The sequence below is a fragment of the Nymphalis io genome, chromosome 19 (genome assembly GCF_905147045.1).
Source record: "Nymphalis io chromosome 19, ilAglIoxx1.1, whole genome shotgun sequence".
NCBI lineage: Eukaryota > Metazoa > Arthropoda > Insecta > Lepidoptera > Nymphalidae > Nymphalis > Nymphalis io.
Window position 1 is genome coordinate 6,322,695 of NC_065906.1, and position 15,509 is coordinate 6,338,203.

General features: G+C 30.4%; 2 protein-coding genes across 5 annotated transcripts; one reads left to right on the forward strand and one right to left on the reverse strand.

Annotated features, from left to right (window-relative positions):
- Positions 1-965: 965 nt before the first annotated feature.
- On the forward strand, positions 966-3,585 carry LOC126776005 (cilia- and flagella-associated protein 36). Its single transcript, XM_050498256.1, has 7 exons — positions 966-1,142; positions 1,332-1,408; positions 2,083-2,286; positions 2,383-2,516; positions 2,589-2,769; positions 2,998-3,124; positions 3,321-3,585. The coding sequence occupies exons 1-7, from the start codon at positions 1,034-1,036 to the stop codon at positions 3,482-3,484; spliced, it is 996 nt and encodes a 331-aa protein (XP_050354213.1). The 5' UTR covers positions 966-1,033; the 3' UTR covers positions 3,485-3,585.
- Positions 3,586-7,779: 4,194 nt separating this feature from the next.
- LOC126775946 (serine/threonine-protein phosphatase 4 regulatory subunit 3) lies at positions 7,780-15,485 on the reverse strand. Of its 4 annotated transcripts, none has more exons than XM_050498160.1 (10): positions 15,436-15,485; positions 14,618-15,032; positions 13,521-14,456; positions 12,927-13,119; positions 12,489-12,631; positions 11,802-11,977; positions 11,310-11,500; positions 10,166-10,366; positions 9,585-9,721; positions 7,780-8,675 (listed from the first exon to the last, which is right to left on the reverse strand). In XM_050498160.1, exons 2-10 carry the CDS (start codon positions 14,912-14,914, stop codon positions 8,574-8,576), a joined length of 2,376 nt encoding a protein of 791 aa, XP_050354117.1. In that variant the 5' UTR covers positions 14,915-15,032; positions 15,436-15,485; the 3' UTR covers positions 7,780-8,573. The 4 variants fall into 4 exon arrangements, with proteins under 4 accessions (XP_050354117.1, XP_050354116.1, XP_050354118.1 ...); XM_050498159.1 differs by having other exon boundaries at positions 15,400-15,462; XM_050498161.1 differs by having other exon boundaries at positions 9,612-9,721; positions 15,114-15,459.
- Positions 15,486-15,509: the final 24 nt, after the last annotated feature.

Here is a 15,509-nt window from a genome sequence, read left to right on the forward strand (position 1 = left end):
TCCACAAACAAAGGATAAGGGTATCGAGAAAAATCAATTAATGTAAAAAAAGTGTTGCCATGAATTACGGATTAATTTTAAACTATTTATTAAAAGTGTGTTTAACTGTTTGATGTTTTCAACTATATATTTTTGACTATTTGAAACTTTTCGATACTACTATAATATACTTGATAATTCACTCATCGTCATCTTAGTGACACAAACGAATTGTAAACATTTTCTTTATTAGCTTTAAATTAATAGCAATGTAAATTGATGTTCAGATAATTTATAATTTAAAAATGACTATATGAATTTATGTAACTTAAAAACCACATTTAAGTTACATACTGATATCCAAAACCTGTGTGTATTATGTAATAGTGTCTTTAATACTTTTTTTTGGGAACTAAGATGTTATGTCCATTGTGCCTGTAATTACACTGGCTCACTCACCCTTCGAACCGGAACACAACAATACCAAGTACTGCAGTTAGTAAGTTTGCGGTAGAATATCTGTTGAGTGGGTGGTATCTACCCAGACGAGCTTGCACAAAGCCCTACCACCAGTCAAATACATAACAATATATTAGTTTGGTCAGTTGTATTGTCAGACGATATATGTATAAGACAATATATAAGTATTATATATATAAAGCTTGGATACCAAGCTAAAGCTAGGATTAGCATTGCAGTCTAAGAGTCTAATAACTATAAATATAATTTCCTTTATCTGCTAATAATCATTTCAGAAAACAAAATTTCTTTGCTTATATTGCCAAATATTAGGTTTTAAAAGTAAATTATAGTATTTTTTTATAAAATTCTACATTTCTATTATTACTCGCATCACCTTGCATTTATAAAAAAAATCTGAAGACAGAAAGTAGTTACTATTAAACACAAAACAAGGTAGCCATGGTAACCGGAGTACAAATAAAAATTAAATGTCAAGGTAATTGTGTTAGTAAAGTCCAGTATAATTTAGTTATTAGATCGGTTCTTATTGAAGTGTCGGTAAGACTGATACGACTTCCTATATATTTATACAATGGATAACCTGGATAGTAATGCTTGGGTTTTTGATTCTTTGGTTGGTTTTTTACACGGACCAGTGTGGAATATACCTTTACAAACATTTATAGAGGAAAAATCTTTACGTGAGTACTCAGAAAACAAAGGCAAATGAAAAAAAATGCCACAATGCGTCTTAGTATTGATTTTCATTACTTGTGACGAAAAATTGCAGTTAAGATCGGCTGTTCGCATAATAATAAATAAAGTCCACGACAGATTATAAATCATACATAATTCAAATTTAATAATTAATATTATATTTAATTTTTCAGCTTTCGAACCTACTGACGATGGCGAGGTACTGGAAAGGCCGGAATACAAAAAGATTCACAATGAATATCGGAATTTGGTAAATAACAAGATTCTATTGATTACAAGACAACTATTTTTGTTTAAGGTGTTTTTTTTTCAATATACATATAAAGAACAACTTTCAGTTAAATTTAACACAATGGAAATATCACTTGTCTGTGCTTCCGTTCCCTTCTGTTTGTACGAATTAGTAGAACGACTTACAGTTACCTACGGTTACTTATTTTGCCGTGGAAACATTTTCTATTCTTTTGTAATTCTTTTTATTTGCTCAGAAACGAAGAGTTTCTCTTTATTTTAAGATCCTTATATAGAGCCTCACACGGTGTGTGATCCTGCGGATTATTCACGCACGACTGAAACCACGGACAGCCCACCATGCGGTCGTGTCAGTCCTGAGAATCGAAGTTCGTCATTTCGTCATTCCAAAATGGCAAATTCTCATCGATCTTTTGAAGTTACTGACTCGCGGCGTACCCGGCGCACCGCTACGTACTTGTCTGCGCATCCACACATTTCGTTACTCTTCCCATGGTGCATCGTTGCGGGCTGGTCTCCGTCCGTCTGTTATAAAACGCACCGTGGGAGCCACCATCAGATTTTTTTTTATTTCTTAACTAAATGAAATAGTAATTTTATTTTAACTGTAATGTAAGTTATTAATAATTATTATTATTTATTATTACTTATATTAAAATCTTCATAACAAAGGTGGATGTTATGCTGGGCTCGTTCATGGACGATATAGGCATATCCGCCGATCAGTTCGAAGCAGCTTGCCGTCTTTCAGCACACGATCTAGCTGGACTGCCCGCTTATTTCCACAAGCGTCTCTTTGAGCAAATATGGGCAGCAAATGACTATGAAATGTTTGTCAAAATGATGACCCACAAAAATGTTGAACTTCAGTTACAGGTAAGGCTATATGCAATTTAACCCAAAATATAAAGTACCTGTTGTTAATAATCATTTTATCCTACTAGTGTTTATTTATTTTTATTTTTTAAATAGGCTTTAGAACTAATAGAAAAACGATTCGGGACTATGCCTAATTTGTTTACCACGGAACCCGAAGATATACAATCTTCACACGATGAACGTTCCGATTGGCCGGACAATGATGACGTCATGACAGAAATAAAAAAGTCTGTTTTTTTTTAATATTTCTAAATGTATTCTCTTTCATTTAGCTGTTATAATAAAAATAATTTTAATAGATTACAATTGGAGGACATTGAAGTGAAGAACGAAATATCGGTACCCCCTGAAGAAGTGGTAGCCGAGAAACAGACTTTGCTAAACAAATTACACCATATCGAAAAAAAAGAAAAAATTGTGGATAAAAAGATTGAAAAGGTACATTTCAAAGAGGAACCTGTCATACCGAAAAAAGTTGAGGTACTACATATTTTCCAATCATTTTTTTTTACTTAATTTATAAATGATAAATGGCAAATCTTAGGCACACTGGAGGCCCACACTCATGTGGAAGAAAAACGTAAATACATTTTTGTAGCGAAAAAAAAAGTTTGTTGCGTGCAGAAACAGTAATATCTTACGGTTTTAATAACTCTTAAATAATGTTTAAGGAGCTTATACTAATACATATACAAGCTTATTTTACAGGTAAGCGAAGAAGATATTCGGGCTAGACAGGAATATTTAATGCAGCAACGAGATAAACTTCTAGCACTGAAAAAACAAGTACGCGAAAAGAGACTTGATAACGCGAAGAATGAAAGCGAATCAGAAGGTAAATTTTGTGTAGCTTATTGTTTTCCATTATAAGTGCGTATTCTTCTTAGTTGGACACACTCTCAAAGCACGCCAATGAGCTCGGTCTACAGCTACTCTTAATCTCTAACAATTTCAATGTTTTCAATTTAAGAAATATTGAAATGGAATAATAGAAAATCATTAAATCCCATCATAACTTTTTTTATATGTAGTTGGCGAAGGTTCCAAAACCGTCGCTAGGCCACGGTCAGCGCGCGTTGCACAAGCGGCACTTGCAGGCTCCACACCTTCGCCACCGCCAGACGCAATGCAACTAAGAAGAGCCCTTGCCTCTAAATTGAAAAACGAAGTTGTCGACATCAAGCATAACTTTTAATTCAACCTTTAAACTTAACTCAAATAAATTACATATATTATCTGTATATTATTTTTACGTTTCGGTTTTTCATCATAGCTTCAACATAAATTCCGTAAAAACCAGAAAAAAAGAGTAATCGCAAATAAAATTAAAACATTATGCATATAATACAAAATCATTTTTTTAATCTAAGCATTTGCATAATTACAGTAGGCATAATTTAAAAAAAAAACATTACCTTAACAGGGTTTATAATCTCAAATGTTACTCAAATCATATATTATATGAAGGAAGTGTACATAATAAATAAAATGAACACACGTCGCATCGTATTTCCTTATATTTATATTGCTTACGTAACTAGTGACATCATAATAATAGCATTATAATAAGCTTATTTATTTTACACAACTTGCCAATAGGTAAATCTATTTAATTTTATTCTGTGTATAAATTAGTTTATGATGGTCATCCACCTAGACAGATAAAAAATAGTTGATACAGACTACTTTCATCTAGAAATCTTATATTTTCTCATTATACGGGAAGTTTATTTCAAGGAATATAAGAATCGTATAAATCTAATTGACAGCTAGATGCTATTAGACACGTGGATGTTTGACAGATTATCAAAATAAAGTATTACATAAAACATCTATTTACAATTTTTTATTCTGACACACCCATTCCACGTATGTAATAAATTTTAGTCTCGCATAACTGTGCATAAACATGAACGCCTTTTACATGTTGACATTAAAAAACAAAAACTTTTAAATAAAAAAAAATAAACTTTTGAGTTAAATATTCGAACAGATACAAGACTTGTTTACATATAACAGTTTATTATGATTTATTGATTTTAACAATTAAAGATCTTATTGTAAACGTATAAAAGTCCAAATTACAACAAGTTCCGAATTATTGCTATATAAAAATTGAATGAATTATATCTGTTCGAACAGTAATCGCGACCATCATCCCATTTACTGGTATAGGATGGTTAAAAGATTACGAGTGAATACAGAGATCAATATTACTTCGTCAAATATATAAAATTGATATGTATTTCTAGGGCACATGCATCCTAAAAGAAATTATATTAAAGATTTTATTTGTTACATCTGTTGTAGAATAGCCGATAAATAATCACACAAAATATCACGTATAATACAAAAAAAAAAAAAATTACACACCAAATAAATTACAATTTCTAAACATGCATTCGTTAATTTTAATCAAAATATATTTTTTACAATCATGCAACGACACATAAGAAATTTGCAAATTGCATAAAATAACATTATTGTGCCGTACGACTCCGCATCGCGAATTCATGTCACCAGGTGAGATAATCAAGAAATCGTTAAACATTTCGCATGAATCGTTGCTTTATATATATATATATATATATATATATATATATATATATATATATATATATAAATATAGAACATCGAAAAATGGCGTAAGTTTCTTGTTTTTTTTTTTTTTTTACAAAGAGCCCTAAGTGAAACTTATATTATTCATAGATAGTTTATCCAAAAATATGTGCACTAAAAACTCGGTTTAAAAAAAGGGGCGTTTTTCAACACGCGTTATTTACACGCATTCATTTAAAGATTTTAGTTAGAGATTAGTATATTTTTATCAACGTCATATGCGATAATGATTTAAGTCGAATTTAGATTTTGGGATCGGATTAATATATTAATGTAGACGACGACCTTTGTTAATCGTACGCAATGTATGATTAATAAAGGTGATATAAAGTCGGATACGGAAAGAGAAGAAAGAATAACGAAACGAAAGGGTATGGTGAAAATTTGTGATGAGGCTGTAAGAACTCAAACTGAATTGCTATAGAAAACATTCTTAGGAGCCTGTCCATGTAATTTTTTCAGTAAAACTTCTTACGCTCACTGTGCGATTATTCAAAAACTCCACAGTGCTTTCAATATGATCAGATTCCTAAAGTTCGAATTTCTATAGAGCCTTACGACAGAGATTCACCTTGTTCCCATATATATATATACAATAATTTAATGACCTGTAGCAATTAAGTATGCAAAATAAGAAGTTTAAAAATATATTAAAAAGTATTTATATCAACGTGGTGTTTTCATTTAATAAAGATACATCTTTGCTGAACACTCGGTACAGCAACAACAGCTTCCTATATTGACGAACCGAACAAGTAACCATTATCATATTCAAGTTCGATAGAATTTAATTATACCAAAAAAAAAAAAAAAAAAAAATACGCTTGTAACTTCGTACAAGTGAAACCACGCGTTAAGTGAAAATGTCGCACTCGAATTTGACCTTAAAATTTTATCCTCATCGAACCCAAGGAAGCTTTGCTACCGTCCCGAAATCGATAATTGTTAAGATGTTAGACTATTTTTTATCGTTACTCTGAAAAGGCTAAATTTTCAATTAAATATTAACCATTTTAAATTAAATTCTATTGAAAGGCAAATTCAAATCGCAAGTAGTCAAACCATCGGCACATGATCTATGATAGGTTGAAAATGTTACTATGTGCAAAAAAGTTTCACGTATAGGAAACGGGTAAATTTTTTTTAATATTACTTTTGCGTTCAGTATTATAATAACACAATAGCAAAACGATGAAAACGATCGCCGATACGAATAATATATAAAATCTAGTATTATTTACATAGTAATGATTAAACTATATTTTAATTGTAATAAAATAAAACTGTTCTTAATCAGATATCTTTTATCACATACAAATTATTTAAAAATATAAAAAAAAAACGCGTAGAATCGTTTAAAAGAAACACGAAGAACTTTTACTCATAGAATTGGAAGAACTAATAAATGAATGTTTATCGACATCAGGACTACGGAATTTTTTGTAAAAATTATGTCTTAAATGTAAAAATATATTAATCTACATTCAACAAGGCATACAGTTGCATCAATTACGGTCAAGTATTCATATAGAAATAACGTTTGACATTATTCCGCAGCGTCAATGTCGATTACCACACATTCTTAACCGAATCAATATTTCATACACCATTCAAATCAATCAATACAAATGTAAACAAAAGATATGACAATTTAACATTAATCTTTGGAAGGAAAATAAAGAAAAAATTTATAGATTACATCTTGTAGTTTTATGCGTTTTAAAATATTTTAGTTAAAATTGTTTCGTTTTCGTTTATAATTTGTACGTATGGATTGAAATGGTACACCAATCTTGAAAATGTATTTCATTTTAGCATGATTATTTGGATCACGAGATATTAAATAAAATAAATTAAAACAAGATTTAGACGAACTTCTGTATTAAAAAATTTATCTATTATAAAAGTTAAAAAAAAAAAATATTTTTTTAAACATATGAGTTATATACATAACGGATTTTATATATAAATAATATATCTAAACTGAAAGAAAAGAAGACCAATGACTGCAAATATATCTGTACAATTGTCGCGTTATTGAAATATAATAAATACTATTTATATGATTTTGCTTTTAACGAGATACAAATATAAATCATGTTTATTTTTTTTAACACTGTTTTAGGCAGCAGCCACTTATGTCATTGTTATTTTTAAGAATGTAGAAAGTATATTGTTTATTATAAAGACTCTCTTAATTATAAAGGTTTTATAACAGTTCTATAGTTATTCAATGACCTTTTCTTTTGAATATAGAATAAGAAAATGAAATTAAAAAGAGATAAAAGACGTATACTATATACGACCTTTTTTGGAGTTTATTTAAGGTCGGAAGGATTGAAATTTATAAATTGAGACACTATCTACAAATTAAAGACAATATAAATAAATAAATAAATAGAAATAAAATTATCTTCAAAGATTTAACTCGCGTAAATTTTTATTTAATATTAACTTGAGTGATATATTTTTTATAAATAACTTTTTTTGTTTATTCATTTTTTTAATTTATTTTATCATTACATTTTTTCATTAAATAACTAATTTCTAGAGATCCAAATAACCGTGCAAATGATCAATGAAGGTTCTTTTGAACACAAGACGAGTTTCCAAGAGATAAATATTATGAAATAAATTAAAATAATAACATTGTACACAACAAAATATAATAAATTAATGACATCGATAATGAAAATCATTTTAGTATTATTTTTTTATAGCATGCAATGAATATATTTATAAATATATATATAATAAGTTATATATATATAATATATAATAAGTTAAATAAAGACTTTAAATTAATTTAAAATTACTTCACAATATAAAAGATATACTAAGATATTTAATACTTTACTAAAAAACTAACAAAAATTATAACATATTGTGTGATTTATAATTAGTTAAATTGTGTTGATTTTAATTAGTAAGTCGTCTATTTTATTTTGAGTAAAAAAATGATTCACAGCTCAATGTCAAGTAAAATATAAATCTCTGGGAAACTCAATGAAAGACAAAGGAATGCAATTAAATTATTGTGCAAAATTAACAATGGCTAGACAATTATAGATTGTTTGATAGATAAATAATAATCGTTAAATTAAAGAAACCACTACTGTGTAGCAATTCCACATTTATTATTACAGACTCCTTAAAAACATTGGTCTCGTGGTCATCGTGACAAACTAAGTAAGGTCTCTACAAAATACATTTACACATACCAATTTCGGCGATCGACTTTAGTATTTTTATTATAAAAATTTAAATCCCACTCGTAATATATCCTTTGTACTTTTGTTAATTAACAATCCATCAGAAACGTAACCTAGCCGTTAAAATTATTTCACATATATAATTATACATTTTATAACCGATATTTGTTCTAAATTTTCAATACCGTCCGAAGGAATTACAATTACACTACGCCGTATGAAAAATTTCATACTCTAACTAGTGAAGTGGAACTGGAGTGTCACTCGTATTTACATGAAGTGGACATAACACAGCTAGAAGTACTTCTCCGCCTAGCGGTTTCGAGTAATCGTAGAGTTACAAGTCGCATCTGCTCCTAGATAGTGAACGTATTCTTACATGTGCGTTCCTTGCACAGCTGAGCGAGACGGGAGTTATATTCCTTGAAACAGGAGGTCGGGGTGGAACGGACACTACGCCAGGCGCGGTCGCTTCGCGTCGCGTTCGTCTGCTGCCGCGCTGCTGCTGCCCCCCTCCTCCTCCTCGTCCGAGTCGCCGTCATAGTCCACGAGACCCTGGGCCGAGCGAGGCATTAGCACGAGAGGAAATATCCCACAGAGACAAAGAATATAAGAAGCGCAATAAACATATGCCTATTTTGAAAGAGTTGTTACATGAATATAAGTAAATATATTCTTTGTTTTTTTTTTTACTTGTATATAAGTATGTAACAACCCTATCAAAATAAGCATATAATATGTTTTTTTTAATATATAGGAATCAATCAAATTAGATGTTAAATATTTTTTCATTGCTATTATTGTCTGTCCGAGCTGAACATCCATCGCAACCACATCAACGAATTGGTTCACATACGCAATACCCGTAATAAATTCTCTTTTCATGTTTGGTTATGGTAACATTGTCTCTTGTGGGTTTTTTAAATTTAATTATTATAATGAATATTGACTCATTAGTGGCTATGGTAAATATGATTGGGTAATGTAACTATGAATATAAACTATGCAAATATGATAGCTTCTATCAGGTGATCTATTTACTCATGTTGTATAGTATAATAAATATAGTCATTACTTAAACTCTGTATTTGGAAGAAATATTTAAAAAAAATTATAGACTATAAATATATATAGCAAGAAATAACATGACAAGGGTATCTTTTATTATTATTATTAGCCCAGTAGTATGTGGTAAGTGTTACCACCTCCACCACCTTCAATACAAATTATCCTCATGCATACATTTTAACATAATTTAGAGTTTGAATGTCAAGTTTCTGTGTTTAATAATGGTAATGTAATTAATGGAATTGGAAAAAAATTTCAAGTATACTTTTTGGTTTAAGCAATCAATTAATTGCCGTATATTAATCAATAAATTTGGAGTAAGTTATGAGTTCGCTTTATAAAGCATGCTCATTATCCCAGTGAAGCTAGTAGAAATGTGAGTGAACTAAAAGTTACCTTATTGAGTAATCTGGGCGTGGATACCTGAACGTCGGTGTGTGCCGACTTGCTGGCGGTCGTTGTGCTCAATAGCACTCTGCTGGGACCATTCACGCTTTCAGTACTCGAACATACTTTCTTTTCGACTATTTTACCTGGAATTAGCAAACAATTAATTGTTAACATTCAGTTTAGGATGATTTCACTGGCATTGGAAAATAGATACAGAAATATGTATTTTGTTTAATTTAATAATTTTTTTGTGATAATACAATGCCAAATCTTGTACTGAAATATTTTTTAGTACTTATATAGAATCTCTATAATGGTCATAATAACAATTTTACGAGTATTTATTACTAATATTAAGGTATATAAAATCAGTATAAAATCCCAAAAGCGTAACAATGACAATAAACGTTAACACAAATATATGTAGTGACATATAACCACATACAATGGAAGTTTTGTTCTCAAGGAAAATCCTACATAAGCAACACAATTATTATCCTATATTATATCTATGTTAAGGAAAGTGTGACATAATATTTCCCATATTAATCATAAAATAATTATATTCGAAAGTGAAGGCAACTAACCGATGGCATCGAGCGCATGGTGTGCGTGCGTGTGCGGGTGCGGGTGGACCTGCGCGCTGTCGAGCGGCGCGTCGTCCTCCAGCTCGTCGTCGTCGTTGAACCACATCTCCTCCTCGTCGTCGGGCTGGCGCGCCTCGCGACGATACCGCGAGCGCAGCAGCGACGGTACCACCGCCTCCGCTACCGCCACGCTACCACTCACTGAAACAATCATGCATAAATAATTTTACTTTGTACTTTTATCTCGCTGACTGTTATCTAAATTTATTGAATATTCGGTTAATAATTATGAATTCGTAATAAAGTAAAAAATAAAAACTAAATGATGTCTGATCACTTATACTCACACAATAAATAGTTAACAGTAAGCAACAATATGAGAGGAATATATAAACAGTAAGATTTATAATTTTTAACATTTGCCATTAAAAAATATATGTTATACATATTATATAGTACAGTAGTATACACAGAAAATATATAGAACACTTAATCTAAATAAGAGTAAAATGTCATCTGGGACAAAAAAAGCCGAAAAGTAAATGATTATTGTGGTATCAAAATGTGTACATTCAAATTAATCAGTGTCATATTAAAGGAGTGCTAAGTATAGAACTGGATGTCAATAAGGAAAGTGAAAGTCCAAATTTAAAGGAATGACATGTGCAAAAAAATAAACTATGGGCACAATTAGAGATATAGGTAAACAGAAAAAAACATAAGACAGCAGTGACACATTGACAAGGACAATATGACAGGCTATGAATGTCCCACTGTTGGGCTAAGGCCTCCTCTCCTTTTTTAGTAGAAGGTTTGGAGCTTATTCCATCACGCTGCTCCAATGCGGATTGGTAGAATATACATGTGGCAGAATTTCAGTGTGATTGGACACATGCAGGTTTCCTCACGATGATTTTATTCACCGTCAAGTACGAGATAAAATATAATCACAAATTAAGCGAATGAAAATTCAATGGTGCTTGCCCTCGTTTAAACGAACTATCATCGGTTAAGATTCATGCGTTCTAACCACCGGACCATCTCAGCTTTTAAAAAAAAACATGCCAAACTCAAATTTTAATATAATAATTGGTTTTATATAAGAGTTAGTTATGATATTCATTAATAAAAAAAATAACTGTACCTCTATCTCTTTCCTTCAATTTATCCTGGTGCTGATCATACCGTGTTTTTAAAGCTTTAAATGTTTGTACATATTCAACATCTTCTAAGATCTTCCCATAGTTTTCGACAACATGTGAACAGAGAGATTTTATATCTTCCAATTTGATGAACTCAAATAACTCTAATATAGCTGAATCTAATAAGTTGTACCTGAAATTTTATAACATATTTTAAAGAATGATATATTTAAGGCATTCAAATTGCACTGATTTATGCATCACAGTCTATCAAGGCTAAGTGAATGCAATATTTTATGGTAATACAATTTTAGCTTATTTACAGTTTTATATATTTTAATATTTTATGTAATTTATGCCCATTAATTTAATTGCTACATATCTATCTATATTTTTACAAAGGTTAGTTAATTTTACTCACTAAGATTTGGTGTAAATCAATGTTAAATATATTGACAATATAATTTAAGTATATATTTAACAAAATGCCCAACCTGCCATTATTCCTAAGGAAAGCATCTATAACTGGTGCAATGAGATTCCCTTTGATGATGTACCGATTGTAATATTCATCTTTTAAAGCAATGATTTTCCTCATAAACCTTAGTGCACCAAGCACTAAGAATGTGTGTGTTGATCTCATAAGCACCAATATACGACGGAGAAGGTCCTGAAATAAAAAGTTATTTGAATAAAAATCCTAATTAATATTATAAATGCGAAAGTGAGCACGAAGTTTTGCATATATTTGTCGTCAGGGATACAGAAAAGGAAATAAGAGTACTTAACACCTGATCCCTCATCCCCTTCAAGCTAAATCGCAAGCGGAAACTATTCAATATAAATAATTTAAGTAGTAAAATAATGTCACTACTAGGTTAACTTGACCTGCTTCATCATGTATAATTAAAATTCTTCATTAATCTATTATATTTGCATTACATGTATTTATATTTATTTATAGTAGCCTTGTACAATATAGAACATTAACATATATTAACAATTTACTCTATTTATAAAAAAAAAAGTTATGTGATTAACAAGGCTAGGTAAAATATATATCAATAATTCCTTAACTGAATTTAAAAATTGACCATTAAAGTAATTTGTAAAATTTTATTAATTTGCAAAGAACAATTTTGTTTAACAATTACATAATTTAACATTTTTAAATTAATTACCTTATTTAATATGCATGTTTTGATATGGTATGTGTGATGTTCACAGCAGAAAGAAAGTAGTTCAAGTACCAAACCCAAAAGTTGAACTGTGTGATAATCTTCTTTTAAAGGCTTCTCTCCAGTTGTATTTTCAAGTAACGGAGCTGAAATTTAAGAAAATAATTGTATATTTCTATGATGCCATTCAAAAATAGTTTTTGACTATGAAATTATGATACTAACTATGAAATGAATTTATTTTAATGTTGCCTTAAAAAACTTATTACAACTAAAATGTTTTAAGTTATAAAAGTCTGATATCTCTGAGAGTAAAGTAAAGTAAAAGAGTAAAGTAAGTTTTTTTGGGATAGATACCAAGCCTCTTCATGACAAAGGAAAGGAAAGTGTAGCAAGTAATAGTAAATACACATTAAATACATGAGGCAGTCAAATACATACCTATAAGTGTTTGTATACTATGTTTATAAAAGAAGTTTAGAAAGTCTGCCTTTTCACTCTTGTTGACAGAAGCCAACATACTCTCTGGATCAAGAAGGATACGTAAGACACCCATTAATTGTACCGCACCACCAAGCTCAGGGTCTTGATCCCTAAGCATCTGTTCTATCACAATGTTTAACAACATTTGCTCCTGTAAACACGTAGCAATATAATATAATAATGTTAATTGTACGGTAATCATATTTATTTAGTGTAAGGACATGGTGCAAGGTACAATCCATTCATTACTTATTCTACTGACAAACAGCACAACTTAGTTATGTTGTGTTTCGGTTTGAAAGGTGAATGAGCTATTGAAATTAAAGGCACAAGGGACAAAACTTCTTGATTGATTCTGGGAAATATTTGATATTTCTTATGCCAAAATCTATGACCACTTCCCAACAAGTTATTACATATATAATATAATGATATTAAAAGTTAATGGCAAATTATCATATTTTAATGTACTACTAGTTCTTTTCATCTGTACAAGAATGCAGAACCATATCAAACTGTATTTTCATAAGGAATATTGGAATATGTACATACCTCTTCTGTGTTGTTAGCTTGTTGTAACGTATAATCCCTCACAACTGAGGGTGAAAATTCAACAATATAAGTTAAGATATCTATTGATGCAGTCTTGGTCTTCTGATCATCTATGCCTAGAGTTATTTCTAAAGCTGGCAGGATTCCCAATGAAACTAATGTCTTATAAAAAGCATCTTTATCTTGAGGTTGTAAGTTTTGTGAAAAATTACAAAACTCTTTTAAAAATAGAACTAAGTCTCGCCTTTTGACATTGGGTGTCTTATCATCCATCAGCAATTTAAATAAGTCTGTTAAAAATTTATCATCCTCTTCTATAAGTTTTACTATTTCTACCTTATTAAAAAATATAAAACTGGACAATGTGCTTAGCAGATTGTCCTCAAAGACAGTTGGTGTGGGCAAAACTATATCTTGGATGTATTGTACTCTGTAAGTTTGATGTATTTTTGCCAACAGATCCTTATTCTTAATAGGAATGGCCTCTCGGAATTTAGCTAGCTCTCTAAGGTATTCCCTGTGTTTTTTAGGTTGGGGTAAGCTGGGATCATATTCTAAACAGCCAACTACATCAAATATAGTGTCATCTGCAAACATTGTGTCAAAAAGTGTGTTTTTATTGAGAAGAAATATACTTTTAAATATCTCATAGAGATGATGAAGTCCCTCAATATTTTCAATATCTTCACACATATGAAAGAGATTTAGAAGTTTCTTAATGTAATGCTGTGTCTCCAAAGCTGCAGCTAATTTATCTTTTCTAGCAGGTGACACAAGACAACTGTTCACTAATTCACTTATATCTTCCAGCCGACCCATTTCACATGCTGGTAGCTCTACTGGCTGTACACTATCTGACATTTCATCAAAACGCTCATCTTCTGACTCTTCTACAATGTCTTGTGTAATTTCAACAGAGGGATCTTTTCCTTGAACCTAAAAAAATTTGTGAAAGTTATAGATTATTGTAAGATAACATACAATGATTGGCTTACAGTTTAAAATTAAATAATATATATTCAACTACATTTATAACTATAATATTTTATAAGCACAATTAATATTAATTTTTAAACACTATATACATGGATATTTACCTGACATATTTTCTCCCATATTTCATCGCAGCCAGCTTTTTCTTGAAAACTTAATGCCAAGTCAAAATTATCTCCTTCTGACCATACTATCAAAGTATCTTGCTGTTTCTGATAAGCTGTGTCGGGCTGTATTTTGCTCTCTAGCAGAAGTGTTCCATCTGACTCTGCCCTTACAAGTAATGAGGTTCCTTTCAATCGTTCCACATAACATGATGAAACATGCCCCGTTCCTCTGTCGTCCCACTGTCGGTCAGTGTTCAGAGCGTAAAGCTTGACTCTTCGTCTAGTGTCTGTCATGATAGTCAACGCAACTATTACTATATACTCAAATAATGAATCAATTATTATGGCGCTAATCCTGTGCACCGGTTAATTTATTTATTTAACTCCCATTTGTATTGAAACTTATGCACTTCTGGAACAGCACAAATATTATTTGATATTAATAAAAATCATAATAAATCACAAAAATAATCTTTATAGGCTATATAATTACTGTAATTATAATCCTTGAATGTCGTTGGTCTTCGTGAAGCTCAAAAGTAGCATAAATATTCACCGTAATGATATTTTATTCACTTGTAACATGGACGTAAAGTATATTTTATAATTAAAAATATATTTTTTTTGTATGACAATGGATCGCTAAATTATCGGAAATCACAAACAAAACAATACAATCTGTAAGCCTTTCACTACACTTAACAAATGCATGTAATTATATAAACTAAAACTTAATTAACGTCCTCGTGGATTAAACTTTCTAAAAACAAGATATTTACCGGATTATACATTATAGAATCGTCAAATTGACGTACCTTCAAAATACTAAAACATCAGATAACGCCATATTGGATTCACAACAACGCTTCGAACATAGGGGTTCTCAAAT